This window comes from Lissotriton helveticus, chromosome 8, assembly GCF_964261635.1.
Source record: "Lissotriton helveticus chromosome 8, aLisHel1.1, whole genome shotgun sequence".
Taxonomy (NCBI): domain Eukaryota; kingdom Metazoa; phylum Chordata; class Amphibia; order Caudata; family Salamandridae; genus Lissotriton; species Lissotriton helveticus.
The window spans coordinates 439180351-439200420 of record NC_136069.1 but is presented as its reverse complement, the minus strand read 5'-3'; the positions used below and the strand labels follow the sequence as shown (position 1 = coordinate 439200420).

The window sequence follows — 20070 nt, the reverse complement described above, 5'->3', positions numbered from 1 at the left end:
TGAGACCCAAAAAGGCGTCTATTCCCAAGGCCAGAGGGTCCGGCCTCTTGCTGAAAAACGTGGGTAGTTGAGTATTGAGACGGTCCGCAAAAAGGTCTATTCCGAAGGGGCCCCAGCGAGTTTGGATCGCAAGAAAAATATTCCTGTCTAGTCTCCAGTTGCTCGAATCTACAAAGTTCCTGGAGAACCAATCTGCTACCCCATTGCTCAAACCTGGAATATGTTCAGTAACGACCAAGATGCCCTTGTTGAGGCAGGAGGCCCAAAAGTTCTTGGCCAGGTCCGAGAGGCCCTTGGAATGAGGGACGCCCATTTTGTTCACGTATCTGACAGCGGATACGTTGTCCATGCGAAGTATGACCGAGCATTTCATCAGATCTTTGGTAAAGCTCTGGATAGGAAAGGATCCCGCCAGAAGTTCCAGGCAGTTGATATGCAGATCCTTCTCCTGTGGGGTCCAGAGTCCCCCGGTTGAGGAGTCGCCGAAGGTCGCGCCCCAACCCTCCAGGCTCGCATCCGAGTGTATGACTAGGTCTGGTTCTTCTCCGAAGATCGCTCTGCCGTTCCAGGCTTCTGCATTCTTCAACCACCATATTATCTCCTTCCTCGAGTCCGCGTCCAGGCAAACCATTTGAGAATAAGATGGATTTATTCTGAGGGCTTTGGCCTTGAGCCTCTGAAGCGCCCGATAGTGTAGGGGACCCGGATAAATCGCCTGGATAGTTTAGGACAGTAGACCCAGTATCCTTGCTAAGGACTTTAGAGGAAAGGAGCGGATCTTTAGCGCTTTCCTCAACTCTTTCCCGAGTTTCCTGACTTTGTCCCCTGGAAGTTTCAGCTCCGCTTGGAGTGTATCTACTGAAAAGCCCAAGAACTGAGTGACTTGGGTTGGAGACGTAGAGGATTTCTTTGTGTTTATCACAAAGCCTAGGTGTTCCAGAAGATTTATTGCAAGGGCTGTGTGTTGAGAAGCGACCTCTTTGGATTCGGTCATTATCAAGATATCGTCGAGATAAAGAATTAGTCTGACCCCTTTGTTACTCAGCCATCCTGCTATGGGACGAAGAAAGACCGAAGGGAAGGCTGCAAAACTGCCAAAGTTTGCCCTCCCAGAAGAATTGGAGACATTTCTGGTGAGGGGGCCAGATCAGGATTGTCAAATATGCGTCTTTGAGATCCAGGGGAGTAAGCCAGTCGCCTTTTCTCAATACATCTCTGAGAAGGTGGATTCCCTCCATTTTGAAATGGCGGTAGACCACCCACTGGTTCAGGTCTTTGAGATTTATGACGCGTCTCATTTTTTTGTCTTTCTTCTCTACCAGAAAGACGTTGCTGACGAAGCCAATCTCTTCTCCCTCCCGGATTGCACCCTTGGAAAAAAGGTCTTTTACTTCTTGGGATACTAAAGCCGAGTCTTTTTGCGAGAAACGTATTTCTTGGGGGAATCTTTTTTGGACAGGAAAGTCCACAAACTCTATTTTGTATCCCCTCACGGTGTCTAGCACCCAAGGATCCTGACTCACCATCCTCCAATTCCCAGAGAAAAGAGCTAGTCTCCCGCCCACCTTTATAGGGGTATCCGAAGGGTCTTTGGGAGTTCTTACCGGTAGAGAAGGGTCTCGACTTCCTTTCACCTCTGAATCCTCTTCCTCTGAATCTTTGTCTTTGGGGAAAGAAGGATGACTGGAAGCCATAACCGGACTGAAAGGACCTTCCTCCGCGTCCTCCAAAGGGTCTTGTTGAGCTATTTCCACGGCCAGGGAATCGACCCCGCATCCTCCCGGCCCGCGAAAAAAACTCTGTTGTTGAAAACCTTTTTTATATCCTTCTGTGATTTTTGGATGGAGTTAAAAACTCCCACATATTTGGCCATATCCCTGATAAATTCCTCTCCGAAGAGGAGACCCTGTGAGGATGCCCCGCCTTCTTTGTTAGATAGCTCAGCTAGCTTGGGGTCAATCTTGAGAAGCATGCTTTTACGTCTTTCATTGGAGAGAGCAGTGTTTGCGTTGCCCAGGAGGCATATAGCCCTTTGCGCCCACTGTTGCAGTTCTTTTGGCTCGATGGGAGAATCAAAAATATAAGCTCCTTCTGCCAACTCAAACATTTTGGTCAGTGGGCCTGTAATATCCAGCAGTCTGTCTTGGCAGGACTTGAGTCCTTTGTCAAGTCCCCTCCTCAGGTCTTTCCCCGTCTTGGCAATAAATGCCACTACCTTGCTGTCCAGCTCAGGGGTCATAGCTATTTTGTCGGGGAGGGAGGGGCGGGGCATTCAGACCCGAGGCGGGCCCTGACCTCCTTCGGCATTTCTTTACGCAGCCAAAAGGACAAATATTCCCCAATAAGTTGAGAGTGGATGTTTGATGAGGAGCGGGTCAAACATATGTTCCCCAAAGGGGTCAAGTATTCCCATCTTCGACCCTGAGGTCTCTGATGCCTCACCAGAGAATTCTCTAATCTCGCCTTCCTCTTCGTCGAAGTTTAACTCTGAGGAGAAAGAGAGGTCAATTTCGTCCTCGACCCCATCGTCGCTATCAATAGGGATAGGAAGGCTTGGGCCTCTGAGCTGCCCATCCAGTGTGCCCGAGGCACCAGCATTGTCACCGCCAGAGCGTGAATCCAGGAATATGGGCTTAGAGCTTCTGGGCTTTTTAGCATTTTCGGGTGGATTTAGAGTGGATTGTCTTTTTCTCTGGCTTGTTGAAGCCTCAGTAGGATCCCCTCGGGTCTTCATAGGTGGCCAGCCTGATTTTGCCAGGGTTTCCAATTTTTTGTTAATGGTGTCATCGAGGGATCCCATTACCTTATCTATAGTTTTGTTGATAAGGCATTCCAATTTGTCTTCCATAGAGGAGGGAGAAGGGTCAGAAGACATAGCGATAAGGTGAGCTCCAAAAGGGTACTTAGTAATGGGCAACAAACTGACAAAGCAGGAATGTTGACAACAAAATGGATGCTATGTAGTCATGACAACAGGTGGGTTAGCTAGGATCTTTCCTTTAATTCATGGAAGTTCTTTATCCACTTGTATTAGCTCTTGTGTAGTCCTTTTTCTATTTTGCTTGGTATACCTTGTATTAACAGTACTAAAATAGTTTGTGTGCCCCTAGTGTTAATTGTACTAGTCTCCCTTTTTCACTGTTTATGCCCCTTATAGTCCTTCTTTAGTGTTCGTGTCTTTTTTTTGTTAATTTTTCGACGATGCGAGACGTCTGCCAGCATCTGTCAGCGTGAGAGGGGCAGCGTGAAGAAATGTGGTAAGTTGGGATGGGAAGGGCTTCGTGTGTAACGAAGTTCAATTCCTCGTTTTCATGCGAGCTTCGGTCCCCACGGCAACGCAGCGCGGCCCTGCGAGGTAGGAGAGAGGCCGCAGCGCTGCCATGGAGACGTTTACAATGTTGAAGCACGGGGCCGGCGTTCAAAAGACACCGGTCCGGTGTGATCTTGCAAAAGTTTACGTTCGGCCTGAAATGGCCGAGGGGGGTATATGAGCGAGATTAGATGCGGGCGGAGTTGTTAGAAAGCCGCATGGAGCCCAAAACGATCTCTATCCGCCCCAGGAAGGGAAATTCGGCGAGAGCTGGAAAGAGAGGCGTGAGGCATCGCAATTGATCCGGTTAAAAGACACTGTGAAAGCAGGTAAAAGACACTGCGAAATTGAGTCCGTGAGGCTGTAAAAGTCGCAAACAGGTAGAGAAATAAGCGATATTAAAGATATTAAAAGATATTAAAAGACATTAGTGCTGCTAAAGGACGGGGAGGGAGAGGGTGGACACACACTCGATAAATAACCTCCCAAAGTCCAAAATAACCCACACATAAGAGCACAGTGCAGAGAGTCAAAATAGGGTACTTATCTTGTGAGCAGCAGCAACAAAGAAGGAAGTCTACTGTGTGTTCATGGACTATATCCTCTATATTGGAATGTTTATTCAAGTTCTAGATCTTTCATTTTTGCTGCTGTGAGCTACGCAATAAAGGAGATTTGCAGAATATTGGCCTCCGTGTCATGCCATAAAATTATAAAGCTTATAAAGAAAAAAGCTAGACTCTGCAGAGACTTCTGATGAACGTCTGTTGACGAGCTGTGAAATGTGTGTCAAAATTATCTAAGATTCAATGAGCTCTCAGAATCAGAATCAGCGGAAAATATGTTTGATATTGTTAACCATGATTTAGAGGTAATGACAGATCAATTAATCTCAGACTGTTTGCCTCACTTCAAAACTGCTACCTACCATTCAAACTATGAATTTGAAACTAGCCCTAGAGTGGGAAAAATAAAAGATAATACTATCACACCAAGAAAGATTTTGTCACAATTTCCATGGCTTTCAGTCAGGAATGAGTCACTATCCAAAGCTATAAAAACTGTGCAATTTAAAGGGAATCAAATTTTAATTCTCCCATTTTCTCCCTGAATTATTGCAAGAAGGAAAACCTTTTTTTCAATTTTTGCCAACTAGCCGGAGATATGCAGATCAAAGCCATATGCACAATACCTGCATATCTGTTGTGAGGGATTTTGCACTAATAACCACACAACAATACATAACAGTATTTTGTAGTGGTAAAAGGTTGTACAGTGGGTTGCCATCAGTCACTGTCATAACTGTGGTATTGATGACATAAGGGTAACTAAGCTTATACTCTGCACCTAAAATCCCTAGTCCAGATGCAGTGTTCAAATTAATGGAGCCTTAAGTAATAAATTCTGTGTAACAAGCATTTACAATGCAACGGTCTCGCCTTTGCTACAGTTAGAGCTATTGGCACTGTAAATGACAAACTTTTTATTTATGTGTTGGTTTTGAAAACAGATAAATAAATGGCATTGTCATTTACAATGCCAATAGCTTAATCTCTCGCAAATGCAAGACCAATTGTATTTGCGCACGCACACACACACACACACACACACACACACACACACACACAGAGAGAGAGCCACACACACACACAGAGCCACACACATAGAGCCACACACACACAGAGCCACACACACACACACACACACACAGCAATGTCACACTACGCAAATTTAAAAATTGGCAGTTATTTGTGGTTGTTTTACACCTCTATATGTTCAAGACGATGCTAGATGGCCGCTTCATTCTGGTGTTCTATTTACAACTTTAAATTGGAGAAATGCTAAATGTTGAAAGGAAAGCCCACAACTCTTTCCGCAAGCTAAGGCTTGTGTCCCTACATTCGTACACTACCACTCCCTCCCCCTAGGGGGATGTTTACAAAAAGTGAAGAAGTGCAGGGACTGTACTCTGCCTTCCGTGTAAGGTTCGGTGCTCTATGGGTGCAGATGGGACACAATCATTGAAACTGTTAAACCTTTTTTAACTAAAACCTGACACTTCCTTAGCTCGAGGCCCTTAAAATGAAGAGTGGTGCCTCAACCCTTCCGCCCCAACCTATAAGACTCTCCTCTGCCTCACCATAATCTCAGACTCTCGCTAAAAGAACACAATCCATTGTAACCTCTATACCAGTCACTGACCCCCCTCAACTTCCCAAAAATATGCACTGCTCACCACACCACAATACGCTCCCTGGAGTACAAACTCCGTACTCTTCACATTTGCACTACCACAACATACAAGGGTTTGTGACCCTCAAAGTAACTCACAGGATCTGTAATGCCCACCACACCCTTCAGTACACCTAATGTACTCCTCATAAGCTTACATAGAAACGTACCCCCCCTAAGCTTGCACAATCTGTTCTGCTCCCCATGGTAGGCACCAACCACTAAAAGTCCACCAAAACAAGGGCTCTATGCTTTAGTCATTGACTCTCCTAAGCTCTGTATTTCTCACACTTCTTCCACCGGCCGGAACCCACAAGCCTATAAATCCCAACTCCCCCCGCCAATTCGTACCCTCTCAATACGATACCACCACTGTTGTACTTCCACATTCGCCCTAACTTCCTCACCCAAATAAATGTCCCCGAAAGAGCCGCTGCCGATCTTCCGACCCAGTCGGTATCTGTTCCCGACCCAAAGCTCCATGACTATTGTTCTGTTTGGCTCCTGGGGATCCTGGGACGGCTTCCCGGCCTGTTGGATCTCCTCCGGCCCAGAGACTCGTCACCGCAAATACAGCTTTAATTCTTCTGGCACCTTCCCGAATATGCGGTTTTTAGTCCCCGGTTCCACCTTTTGGACCCAGCAACAGCTGACTGTCTTCTCCCGAATAGCCTGCCTCCTGTTCCCGAGTTTCAACTCTCGCATCCTCCGGCTCCCCCCGGTCGTCACTGTCCCCATAGCTCACTCGGCCACCGGTAGCGGTGGACTCTCAATGGCCCGATGTATGGCTTGTCTGGGCTCCAGGGCTCTTGCTCAGCCACCGCTTGCACTGAGGAGCCCTCAGACAGCCCCGGATTCCGTTGGATGTCGGCTGCCCCTGCGCCCGATCAGTTCTTTCTACCAGACTACGGTCAGCCATACTCTGTGACGTCACTTCCCTTGACAACGGCGGCCAGGCAGGGCCAAAACAATGAGAGGTGGGCGGGAAAAGTTAAGGCCGGGACCCGAGACGATTCTACTGGGAAGGCCATTTACACAAGGCACCGGCTTTAGGCCTAAGATCCGGAGCTTATTCGGAATATTGGTTACAAATCTGGAGTTTCCATTAGAGCAAAGCAATATCATATTGCCCAATATGAGGTTTTATTGATATGGTGCAAGATATAGGTATGATAGTTTGTGCCCTTATTACTCCTCTTTAAACCCAGTGTTTGTTCCCGACAAGATAAAGTGTACCTGTCCAGCAGAAACGATAGGGAATAAAGCACAGTAACAAGCAACAAGCGAGCTCCGCCATGACACCATCATGTTTCTCCGAGGTCATGCACAAATGCCTCGGAGAAACCCCCGTCATTTTCGGATTCAGGGGCATGTTTTTCTTTCTCTCCTCTTCCCATTGGCTGGAATGTAAAATTCCCATTGGCTGGAATGTAAAATTCCAGCCAATGGGAAGAGGAGATTTAGAAACTAAAAAACACACCCCCGAATCCCAAAAAAACGGGGCTTAAATGGACAGACGCCCCTCTCCTCCAATGGCTGGCCTCCGTTTAGGAAGCCAGCCAATGGAGAAGAGGGGTGGGTTTAAGCCACACACTAGAAAACATAAGATCTCGCCGGCGAGACTGCGCAAGCGCAGCCTACGCAGGCTGAGACCTTAAAAGGGAGCCAGGACTGACCATAAGTGCCTCGCCTGAAAAACATGTAAATTGGAGATGGGAAGGCACTGGCTCTGAATCAGGAGATAGTTACAAGAAAAAACGCCCATTGCTACTAAACAGATAAATCTACCATGATTTCATTTTGAAGAAGAGAAGTCTTTAGACCGAACTCATACCTCCACTGAATCAGGAGACACAGTTACAAGGAACCACTCACATTCCTACAAAACAATAAGACTTACAGATGAACCTACTCAGAGTTATTAAAAAAAAAAGTCATTAGACTCAACTCACTCCTTCACCCCTGTCCACACTTTAACCTACCCAGCTTTCGTGAAAAGTTTGTAAAACCTGCATTCTACACAGCCCTCCTATGGGAAACCCAACAATCCAGTAGACAAAACCAGCACACTAAAGACTAGCCAATTGGGCTCGCACCTACTAACACTCTTGTAATAATTGGGGCCAGCCAGTTAATTAATGTTTAAGGTCACTACAAAACTCAGACAGTGAGCTAATGGCTGTGGCGCCTGGGAACTGCTGTAAAATGCTGGGTATGATCAGCATACTGCGTGCCACACAAGCCAAAAACTGATAAAGAACACCTAGAGGGTACATACAGCTGTTATAGAGCCAGAACCCATTTATGGGTTGAACAGAGCAGAATTCGCAAGTGAAATGCTGCTCCACAAAATAAGTGGTCCATTGTTCAAGGACACAGATTTCCTAGGTGTGTGAAAATCAAACCGAACTGTACCATCAGAAAATCAGCCCTCGAAAACTCTAATTTTGGGTTCCGGAGGAGCATGCTACTCACCAAAAGAAGCGCTTCAATGCTTCGTAGGGGGTCATATGAGTTATATAAATACATTTACAATTAGGAAAGGGATGTATTGCTCCTGGGCCAATTCTGAGCATCCTTCCCCAACCCTCAGCAAAGGGCTTTCAGGCAATACTCTCCTTTGTCTTTCCCCCAACCTCCTTGCTGCCTCCATCCCTCACCACCCCTAGCCCCCATCTCAGCCCAGATGTCTTTCAGATATTTACACCTGCACATATCATCTGGAATACCATGTGGAATTCTGTCCAGCAAATCTGGGTCCAAATAGTTATTCCCCAACTCAAGGTGTCCAACTTGTAACTGCGGGAATTTAATGCATCGATTCAGACTAGTATTGGTAATACGAGGCATCTGGAACCTCCACATAGAATACCTCGCAACTCCTACTTGGGCCGCAAGTGTGTAAGCACTGAGATGGTGACAGCTCTGCTAAGCAATAGCTACAGTGATGCAACAGAATGCAAAGTAAGCTGTTGTTTCAAAATGATTCAATTGTGTCTGGGCTCACCCTACCATTCTACCACTCACAAATCAGAATGTCAGGCACCAAGTAGAAATATCAAATACTGTACAGTGGCAAAAAAAAACATTACACTTTGCCTACATCCCATCTGATAAAGAGTCCCTCCAGTACAGTTAGGGAAACAGTTTCCGCATTGTGAAAAAACGGGAACCTGCTCTTTAACCGCATGCGTGCGGTAGGATTTCCGCCCGTACGCTGGAATTTACGGATTCGCACTTTACATGACGAGCTGGGCTCGTCATGAGCGTGCGAGGAGGCTACCTCATGACGAGCCCAGCTCGTCATGAGCGTCGAAGGGGTTAAATATCTGAAACATAGCTGCTTTGCCTAAGTTCTTCTGCTTAAGCCAACACTTTTGTCTATGTTCTTCTTCAAAGAGGGGGAACGCTGAATGCAATAATAGTCCAGTGAACTCACCAAAAGATTCGCAAACCTGGTGACTAGTGAAGTTCATAACATGGGAACAGAACAGCTGGTTCAGGGAGTGCAAGTATGGATGCAAATGAAGAGGCCAAGACAGAGAAAAAGGAAGCAGACGAAGATGGAAAGCAGCTGGGAATGAGGAAAGGAAGCATGGATAAGGCTGTGACACTGTGCACTGTCCACGTCGAGGTACCTGGAATGGATAGAGAGCTATTATGCAGCTGCTTCACAAGCAGGACAACTGAGCGAGCAGGTACACAGTAGGCATGTGGGTGGGGATGGATCACAAAGAAGGGGAGAATATTGAAGTGGAAGTTACACAAGTTGGCGGAGCAATGGCAGTAAATAAGGCTTCACTGGGACCCTCTCTCTGCTAATAATGTAAACTGTACAGTTGAGCTTACATTGCAGGCAGAACGCTGCTGTAGCATATAAAAGGTAGGATCACTTTAGCCACACTTTACTACCTTAGAACTCTTAGATCACAAATCAGACACTCAGAATTTTTCATTGGGTCACTCATCTCCTATAACAGGGCAAAACCAGTCTGAATCCAATTAATACTGCATTTAGGTGTTCTTCCTGCATAGTTAGCATTGCTACATTCTCTACCTGCATGTTGCTGTAACGCACTGCTTTTGCACCTCTAACATGTCACTCTCTGTGCATGGCACAACTACACGACTCCTGTATTTTCAAACATACTGGTCTATTGGTTTGCAGTGTTGCAGATACAGAACGAAAGACCGTGCAGAGGTTTTAGAATTGTAATATCAATGAATCATGTTTATTTCGGGCAAAGCCCATTAAACATATGATGCTAAATAGAAACATTATAAAAGACATTAAATACATTACACCATAAAACATTTTAAGCCAATCCTTGCTCCTGAAATTTTTTTGCAAAAGTTAAAAGTGAGATTATACAGTTTACAAACATAAAATCAGTCGGCAGATATAAAGTCCAAGTGACTATAACATTATAATTGTGAACCCACTGCTTTTCTTATGCGTCAAATGGCTGGTAGGTAGCTACCAAGACCTAGTACACTGCCAGTGTTATTAGGATAAGATTTGCTGGGTAAAAGAATAGAATATGACAAAAATCTTCGAGCTTGTAGGAACAGAAAATGTAATGTTTTAGAGACACTGGACTCCCAGTTGCCAATAAAGCTGTTTTCCCACAGCGTACCCACAGTGTGCTTTTCAATCAGGGTGCGAGTTAAAGGAGGTAGATAGGCTTCCATTAACATTTCAAGTTTAGGGGAGAGTTTTACAGACATTAACACATCAAAGAACACACCCGCTTTGACATTTTAGTGACATGCATTGTATGTATGGATCCAATATTTCTCCTGGACATCCGTCTTTGTGTTCCTGTTTATCATGGATGTGTTTGACAAATATGTGCTCAGACCTATATCTCCCAAAAGTTGTTTGATGTATTGGAGCCAAGGGCTGGAACTACTGTTCCTTAAACTAATGACCTCCTTTAGTGCGGCTGAATATAAAGCCAGCTCTGGGGCAAACGATAGACTCATTCAGAAAAGCAACAGCTTCAACCTAGCCAGTTCGCCAACCCTCGAGGCCAGTGTCGTAGAATAATGGGATAGCTGGAGTACTCTTTGAAAATCTGAACAGAGATTTGAGTAAACTGTTCTCTCTGATAGTCAGGCCACACAGGTTTCCTATCACCCACATGTCTGCGCCATACTGAGTGGTGGACTGCATCTTAGCCCTATAGATCTCGATAGCGGGAGAAACTATTTCGGGAGTAGTAGCTTAATAGTGCTTTAGCAATTGCAGATGATTTATGGAGAAGAGACATGTAATAGGATACTGGTTAAGTTTGCAGAGAATGTTTCTTAAGAGTTTTTTCTTAAAAACTATAATTTTTTGAGGTGGTACAGTGTGATTTGGTGCACGTTTATGGGTACGTCTAAAGCAGTTTGTGGGTTTTAAGTGTGCTGAAAGGCAACATTTTGAAGCAATGTCATCAACGTTCAAGAAGAAATTCTGATAATGTGAGCATTCAGAGCCTAAGATTCTACACTTTCATTTTGTTTCCCTTGTGCCGGAAAATATGCAGCAATAGTGGGAACCTAGTATCAAAATTTAAAAAAAACATCTGCCTTTCAATGCCCACTACAAAACCAAACACCCTCCTAAACTGTACCACTCATTCCAAAGGGAAATTCCTCAAAGTCCACCAGCAGACAATGGGCAGAAAAATCCAGCTTTTGTGCGATTTCAAGCTATGGGTTGACAAAGATTTCAACAACGCATCTGACTTCCAAGAGAATATGCAGGACCTAGACTTCACAAGATTTTGCCAGGCTCAATTCATTAAGCTGGGCACACACTAGTGTTTACACACAATTTAGATACAACAGAAAGTTCACCAAAATACAAAACACCAGTTGCACTCCTGGATGTGAATGGCACAAACCAGAAACAGACACATTCCTGTGCAAATGCATCTCTATGAGTCACCACAGTGCAACCAAAAAAAACAAAAAGCCTTACCAAGTCAAATACGAATGTAGAGGCTACATAATGGATAAAACAAATCTTCCACATCGACGAGGAAATAATCAACCCAGATGCCATTAAAACAACACTCACACAACCCAACACCACTTCTGAGAACCTTTTGACATTTTGTAATCTTAAACAACAAATATTTGAGACTCCATCATGTGAAATGCACACACATCACCTTAATCTCCCATCAATCCTCCATCACAGGACTAACGAGGCAAAATGCAGATTGTAACGGAGGCAGAGTTTTCAATCCTAGACAACAATACTAAAGCCTCAAACATAATGATGGAACCACGACCAGCTGCTTACCTCAAATGCCATCTTTAGACACGATTCATGCTTCCCTACAGGTGGTTATAGTTTCAAGATTCCTTAAGCACACACCCATCACTCCTCTCCAGAAAAAGCCAAGAGCTGACCCAAAAGAGCTGCAAATAATAATCTACTCTATAACCTCCCCTTTCCAAGCACTATAAAGAAGGAGATGATATGCCAGCATCTAACATTTACGAAACAGAACAACGTTCTTCACCGTAACCAGTCTTATTTCAGGTGGGCAGGAGTCACCAAAACACCATCCCATTTATCAGAGAAGAAATTCTACTCTCCTTGGATGAAAACAAGAACTCCATTTTCATATCTCCCCCCACACAACCTATTAGCTGTCCAGAAAACGAAGGACTAAATGTTCTCATGTTCAGGCTGGTGGAATGGGCTGATATGTTTGGAACTGCCTTGGAGTCAATCAGATCCTTCCAATTCAATTGGAGCCAATAATTTAGAATCAAATCCTTTTTCTTCCTCCTGCACAAATACCTTGTTGGGTCCCACAGACTTGTCATGCCTCCTATTTAAAATGTTCATGTGCAGAGACCGTAGGAGACCAATACAAGGTGAACCTATGTATGCTGATGACACATAAATCCAATTTAATCTGGAAAATGAGCCATGTAACTAGGAGAACATTACAACATTTCAACCATGTGTTCTGGATTAAATAAATCTTCCTATGCATCAACAGAGATCAGACTGAATTCATGTCATTCAGAAATGTTGCCCCGTAAAAAAAAACAAATTTCCTCACATAAGCCCAACTACATCCACAACTGAAAAAGGGAAGACATTAGGAGTCCTGTGTGACTCAAAGTAATTTTGTCGCCTAAGTCAACCAGTAACGAAGAGCATCAATTTATAGTACTGGAAACTTCCCTAAATTCTACATACAGACTGCCTAGTTGAGCAGAATACAACCCTAGTGATAGCATGTCTTGACTGATGTAATCTCATTTATACTGCTTTCCCACAAAGCTCCCCAATAGGATGCAAAGGCTCAGGATCCAAACTGCCATAATGAGTTTGAAACTGCAGAGGCAATCATTTAAAACTCGCTCTGAAAGCGATTCACTAGATACCAGTGGAGGCAAGGATTAAATGTGGGATCTTCGATGCTGTGCAGAGAGCCTAATGGGACAAGGTCCCAGCTTACACACAATGCTACAACCCATCACAACCCATAAATGGGTCGACGATCATCCACTGCACATCTGAACTCTCAAATATCCTACAAACAGCTGAAACGTGGAGGAAGACCCTGGAGCCATGCACTATACACCGGAATGCACTCAGACCAATTTGTAAGTTGGTATGAAAAACTAAGAGTGCTTCGGGAAGAACCTGAAAATAAAATTTTCCCCATAACCTATAACTGGACTAAATTATTATGAGAGTTGCATCAAAGAAACTGGGGTTTTCCCTCACTGATTGGATTACAAATTCCCTTTAAACCATTGGCTCATCTCTCCATACTTAAGTAATGCTCTGATGTAATCCTAAAACCATACGCAGTGTTGTACAAAAACCCTCCAGAAATAGATGGCCTTCATCCTTACAAGTGTATCTTTTTTAGAAGGATTTGATGTGGCATTCAGTGAATGGTAGAGCACAATATGTGACTGATGTAGCTTTTTTATTTAAATCATGTTGCAAGTCTTTTAGTACATTAAAGCCTGATTCGCAGATGCAATCAGACCAAAATTATGCTGGTAAGTGTGTACTAGGTCTAAGAGCCAAATACCACATTTCATGCGCTTTGGCCTCTCTCCACAAGCTGTCTAGTAAGGAACATATTATCTTTAAACCGTTATGTCTGTTTCACAAGGTAGTTTGTCCTACAAGTGTTTCTATGTTGTCACCACACTAAGTTGCACAATCCTTCTTGATCTCCGAGATCGGATGATCAACCTTTACTTGAACCTTATCCATTGCAGAGACTTGAAGATGGAACACATTATTGGAAAATTTATGAAAAAATACTATCTGCTCAGGTTTAAGGAAGCCCTAAAAACTTCAGTAACTCTACAAATGTTTTGTTGAAGCTGGGTCTGCCTTTTGAGATCATTAGTTTTATGCACCTACTTTTATCTTAAGTGGCTTAAAAACAGGATACCCCAATTAGAGGCAACAATTTGCACTTTAACAATCTCACAAACATAAGCATTCTGTGGGAAAGTGGGTGTGAGATTATTCAAAGAATCAGCCAAATTTCCCATATGCCTGGTCAACCACACATATGCATCAGAGGGTTACAATGAACAGCTGATTAGCAAGTGTCCCAGAAAAATACCTGTAGGCACAGAATGTAGTAGCTAACGCAGACACCTAGCAGCAGAGTGGCATGCTGAAAACAGCTTCTCTAATGCAAGCAAGCCATCCCTAGAAACATAGTCTGAAATAGTGTCTGTCTACATTAGAGTCAGACACCCTCTCTATATAGAGGAAACAAAGTGTGAGGCGATTGGGGGATCAGAAAAGACTGTGTGATAATGGGCACACGCACATAAACTGTGGGGAGTTGGAGAGCAAACCTTCGTACTTGAGCAACACTCATTACAGCTTTAAAGAAATGTTAATTGAGAAATATCTGAGCAGAATCTAATGCTACTAATGAACACTCAATTTACTGGCGAACAAACTGTTGTACAATGTTTTATTTTCTCTAGAATAGCTTAAATATTGGAATAATAGAAAAGAAACTCTTAATAACCGTTCATAAAGTCTAATGCTTTTATGGGAGCTCTTTAGGTATAAGTGGTAAAATATGCTGTTTGGCATACAATATTTTCTTGAGAGGAGAACACGTTATGCTTTCAGGGGGGAAAAAAAAGCTCCTCCTATTGAGGACTGTGCTCCTTTGCTGCACTTGCTTGCTCCACAAAATTCTTTTGAAGACGTATATCCCATCAGTTTTTAAGATCAGCAGTCGCCACTATGCATTTTTCTGTGGGATCTGTGTTCCTCACCAACCTGCTGCAGCAAGCCAAATTTCACACCTTTTGCCATTTACAATGGGGACATAGCAGAGAAACCCTCACCAGTAGAATGTGATGTGCTGAAAAGCCTGGCCAGGTGTTCCCTCTTGTCTTTAAGCCCTACATGGTGATTACATGAAAAAGTAAAAGGTGGCTTTGGCTGACCATTGTAACCCTGGAAGGGAAGCTGAAGCACAGAAGTTGCCATGCACAATCAACATAGGAACACATTAACATTTAGAGATGCTGATAATGACTATTCTGAACCAACATACTGAACAGGCACCGAACAACCAAGGGATTGTTATAAAAGATCTGCCTATTGTCCTGCATTAATCAGATAGTGTTAACAAACAATCCTCACTGGAGACAATAGCCTGAGCCCAGAGTTAAGTAGGGGAATGAGTCTGTAAGCCAGTTTTCACTAATGGGATGTCTTGGACGTTCATTGTTTTCGCACATGTAATCCTAACGGAAGACAAAGTAAGTCTCAAGTTCAAGAACTTGGCACTATATGCTGCTTGTTTCTGGTTCAGGGAAGACCCGGGTTGGCAGTTCGGGCTGGACTGTCCCCATGAGGAACAGGGTCATGTGCATATAGCTGGGACTGAACTGAGGTGGCAAAGTGAGCTAAAGAACGATGATGGATTCAACCCAGATCTGTGACTGGGGGTGAGTGTCTGAAAAGTTTCAGTACTCCGTCCATCATCTCCTTGTGTTTACTATATGCTGCTTCACCAATCAGCTTAGGGTTGGGGAGGTCACGTGGGCATTGTTTGTCAACTACAGCAGTCCTGCCAAGTATCAAGCATCAGGCGTGACGCCAACGCATTTCAGTGTGGTGATCCCGCATCACCGCACTGAAATGCATGGTCACGCGTTTGTGCCACTGACCGGCACTCTGATGACAGCGCTGAAACAGCGCCTCTGACACCTGTGTGCTGTGCGCCCTGCCCGGGCCACAGCAGACTTTACTTTGACTTGCCAGAATCAGTAACAGTTAAATATCATGCTCCCACTAGTGTGTGCTACAATGTTGCAATCTGCCCGGAGACCCGGGCGGGGCGTGCCTTCAGCAGTTACTTTACAGGCAGCTCTGTGGCGCCGTTGTGCTGCTGGCTGACTGCGTAGGAGGGCGAGGGCGCAAGGCAATACTTTATCAATATAATATAATTAACCCGGCAGCCGTTGCAGAGGCGGGACGGGCACAGCATCGACCTGAGTGACTCCTAATGGTAGCCTTCCCTTCATGTTGCCCCGTATACCTGGACACAGCAGTCGAAGGTGCGCCGGCCCGCTCCCCCAGTCGCAAAGCCTGGGACAGAGGCGTACTTTTAATGCACATTCCAGGGGAAGCCGTCGCTCTGGATCACGGCAGTCATCATCCTGCTCGCTCGATGTTTGTGCCAGAGCTGAGCCCAGCTGCTACCAGGGCTAGCTGTGGCCAGGAGACAGACTGTAGAAACTTAATGCGGCAGAGATCCAGCCCCGGGCGGCCTGTGGAGAGTGCGAGTTGCAGCAGAGTGACACTTTGCTCCAACCGGCCGCGCTTCAATGAACACAGTCTGATCAAGAGGAGAGAGCGAGAGACAGGGAAGTGGGATTCTTAGCGAGAGGCTGGCTGCCAGTTACATGGTACACTGGCCTAAACCATGCGCCAACGGCACACAGACAGTGTTATTAGCTGTTTGAACTCCACTTTCGATTCAGGTAAGCCAGAAATATGCCTGCTTTATAATTTACTATTTCTTTTGCGAAGTTTTTGATTGTAGCAGTAAACAATGTATTTTTGGGACATTTGTATCATTGACTGGTAACTATGTGTAAACTCTAGCTGTGTGACGATTTAAAAACGACATGCATTACTGGGCCTATGTAATCGATAGTAATGCAGCTGGTTTTGGCATGTTGTCACTTTTCAGCAGTGGGTGCATTTACATAAAAACATCCTACTTTTCATTTTTTCCTTGCCACCTGCTCAGTTGGCGTCGTGCAAAACACTTAATACGCTGGTCTGTTCTGTGCTGTGATGTTGAGTTTTTGGTATGGGCGCAGGATGTTTTCTTTAACTGCAGCCTCCCCCAACCCATCTGGACATAATTGGCAGGCTAAACGGATCTGAACTTCACACTTACCAGTGAAGCCCTCCAATCATGTGCGTTTGTCACAGTTTGGAGGACAGGCTTTTATTGCTTCCCTAACGAGACTCGTGGAAAAGAGATACTACAACAAAAAGGCTGTCTGTCAGATGACTCAAGCAGCCCTGCAACACTTTCAAGGAGCAGAGCGGGCCAGAGGAGCCGAGAGCTTTACTATGTAAATCGCCGCTCGGGTGCAAGGCCATCCCTGCAGCTGCAGCTGTAGTGTGCACTTGTCGCAAACTCTTTTAGTTCAATAGCAATTTTGCATTCATTTATCACTACAGGCCCTCGTGTGAAGTTACTGCCCTTCCATTTCTGGTGCTGTGCAAAAGTTTTAAGATTGCCTGTGTTTTTGTTGCTCAGATTGGTGTAATTTCTGATATTTATGTTTCCCTCATCTTCATTGCTTGATTTTGCACACAAGAAAGTGTCACTCATAGTCACTGTATGTCACTCATAATTACACTGAAATTATGAAAATGTCCCTTGGCAGCTATGCACAGTTTAATAATTAGTGCTTGTGTCAGTGCCGCCGCGGAGGGGCACGCACAGTCTGATCTCTGATAAATTATTTTAGTCACACACAATCGATTTAGTTGACAGGCAGGGCTGCTCTGTCTCATCATCCTTCTGAATGATCCTGGTTCATCTGCAGATCTGATTTAATCACAGTAAATCTGCAGGCCCGGCCGCAGGGCTGCTCTGTCTCCTCATCCTTATCATGGGCACCCTGACTAACTGGGTTTATCTTCCCAGACTACGGGTCAGTGCGTGACTGTTTTACCAGCCAGGCTAGCTCTCGCTGTTCTCTAAGCACTGGGGCCCAGGCGGGGACAGGTGATTGGGGACAGGTGATTGGGGGCAGGGGGAGTTTCTTGTTGCTCAAATGTCTGTCATTTCAGATATTTATGAGTTTCCCTAGTCTTCATTGCATGATTTTTGCTCGAGAGAAAGTGTCACTCTTAGTCGTTGGAATGTCACTCATAATTTCACAGAAATTGTAAAAATGTGACACATGGCAATCTGAAACCTTGGCAGCTATGCTACAGATACTTGGCTATTTAAATGTGATAAAAGTATAATGATAGGTGAAAGAAATCCTGTCTTGGGCCAGTACTTTCAGTACGTCTTTGGTGCGCATTTCTTTTATTGAGGAAGTGTTGAAGCTTTAAAAAAACTGGGAGATAAGGTGACAGGGGAACAGTAAAAGTATGATTAGCTAAAAGTAGGAGAACTAAGATTGCAGGCAGTAATGATTGCTCCAAGTACTGCAACTTTCTTAGTATTGCACATTTCAGCAACTAGATTGTGAGACTGAACACTGCCTTCCCAAAGGAAATATCCAAATTTGTGTTACAGTCCGACTTTTTAAACACACAATTACTAGCAATGGTTTGGTCTGATTACAAGTAGTAACAAACTTAACAAAAAACGGGAGCAGATGAAAAAGACACAAGAGTACAAAGCTTGACTGCTTGGAAAGGCCGGGATTAAATCCCAGGTCTTTGGATTCTAGTTTCCAACTAGACCGCAAATAGGCTGGGGTGGTAATGGCAAAGCCGTGATATATTACCCCTTTTAGGGAAATATCACTCTGTAGAAGGGGGGTGGGAGTGGGGTCTAAACATACTCTTAATAAAATGTTTATTACAAGGAAGTTGTGTAAATGAAGTACTGGCAAGCTTAGAAGTCATGTTTCCGAGATTCATAGCGAACATACCCATTATACCAAACACATTAACGGTGGCAATACATTGTCCACGTTGTTTTAGAACTGTCAATATTCACTATGCACTTACAACCTGAAACACGCTGTTTCTAAGCACTCCAAATGCCTGCAGATAAAGGATAACAACACAAATGTATATGACATTTTCTCGAGTCCTGGGCTGTAGGTGGATACTCTGCAGTGGCTATGGTGGATATTATTTAAATTACTAGGCCCCGAGATACAATGTCATTCCAACGGAATAACAGTTATTCATTGTGTACACTTGTCTCTTGGGTGGAGATTGCCCCATTCTTTTTTCTTTTAATTCATACTTATTTATAATCGACAGCAATGGCTATCGCGAGCAGTCAAATGTTAAAGGGACTTTACTCAAATACTTTATCAGACCTGATAAGCTCAATATCAGACCAGTACTTCTTAAAAAGAACACATGAAAGATTTAAATAAGTGCATAGCGTAGTTAAACTCTAAAAATTGCGTTCCTGGCAATTCGCTTCTAAAAGCAAGTGCTTTTGATGTCTCTGTATGAACAAAGTATTTCCCAGGTGATCAGCGCCCCGCAAAGTGGCAACCGAAAGCTGGCCACCCTTGCCACTGTGCATAAGTGTCCTACTACTGCTTATCGCTATCCATGCTCCGGCTCCTTATGCCGGTGCCAAGACTACTTGTCCACATGTGGTAGCTATGATTAGCATCAGAACAGACCTGGTACTTGTGCTTTTCCCCCGCCTCCTAATTCTCATACCACCGATGCTTCTTTTGGTCTTTTTTTACCTTAACGAGCCACATCCCTGTATTCTGCTTGGCTCCAGTAAGGTCCACTTCCCAGCCTTTCTCAGCCATGCTCCTAGTGTTATGGGGTGGGTGTTTTGTTGTTCCGTGAAAGCACGCGTTCAGACAGATTTCTATTCTCCCGGCTGGAGTTACGATGTTGTCTAACAAAGTGAGCTGTTCAAGCGCCGGCACATGAGAACAGGTTCTCTGGACATAGACATCGAAGAAGGACGAGTTTGACGCTACTCGAACGTATTTTAAGGGTCGTTTTAGAATTGGAATTAAAACAATCGACTTTCTATTACGCACCTCAAAATTAATCACGAAGAAAGCTCGTGTAAAAAATATTTCAATATGAATTGGAAATAATGCAATGAGTTAAATTATGACGTTTGTGAATTATTCGTATCGTAAGTATTCCTATTGCTATGCCTAAACCGGGGAATACTGCAAACATTTTAAAAAAATTGCACAACTTCAATTATTGCAAAACAGTGAAATATGTATCATATGTGTTTTGGTTTTACTCGAACATTTGTTAAACCAATCTAATCAGTTATCATTCCAAGATGGCCGTCCCGTTT

General features: G+C 44.2%; 1 protein-coding gene across 1 annotated transcript in view; it reads right to left on the bottom strand.

Annotated features, from left to right (window-relative positions):
• The window catches only part of GTF2F2 (general transcription factor IIF subunit 2), a 984327-nt gene extending 964615 nt beyond the window's left edge, over positions 1-19712 (bottom strand). The window contains exon 1 of the mRNA XM_078657309.1: positions 19487-19712. Coding sequence (XP_078513435.1) covers positions 19487-19555 — 69 coding nt within the window. The 5' untranslated portion in view covers positions 19556-19712. The remainder of the gene's footprint in view (positions 1-19486) is intronic.
• Between the last annotated feature and the right edge of the window lie 358 nt (positions 19713-20070).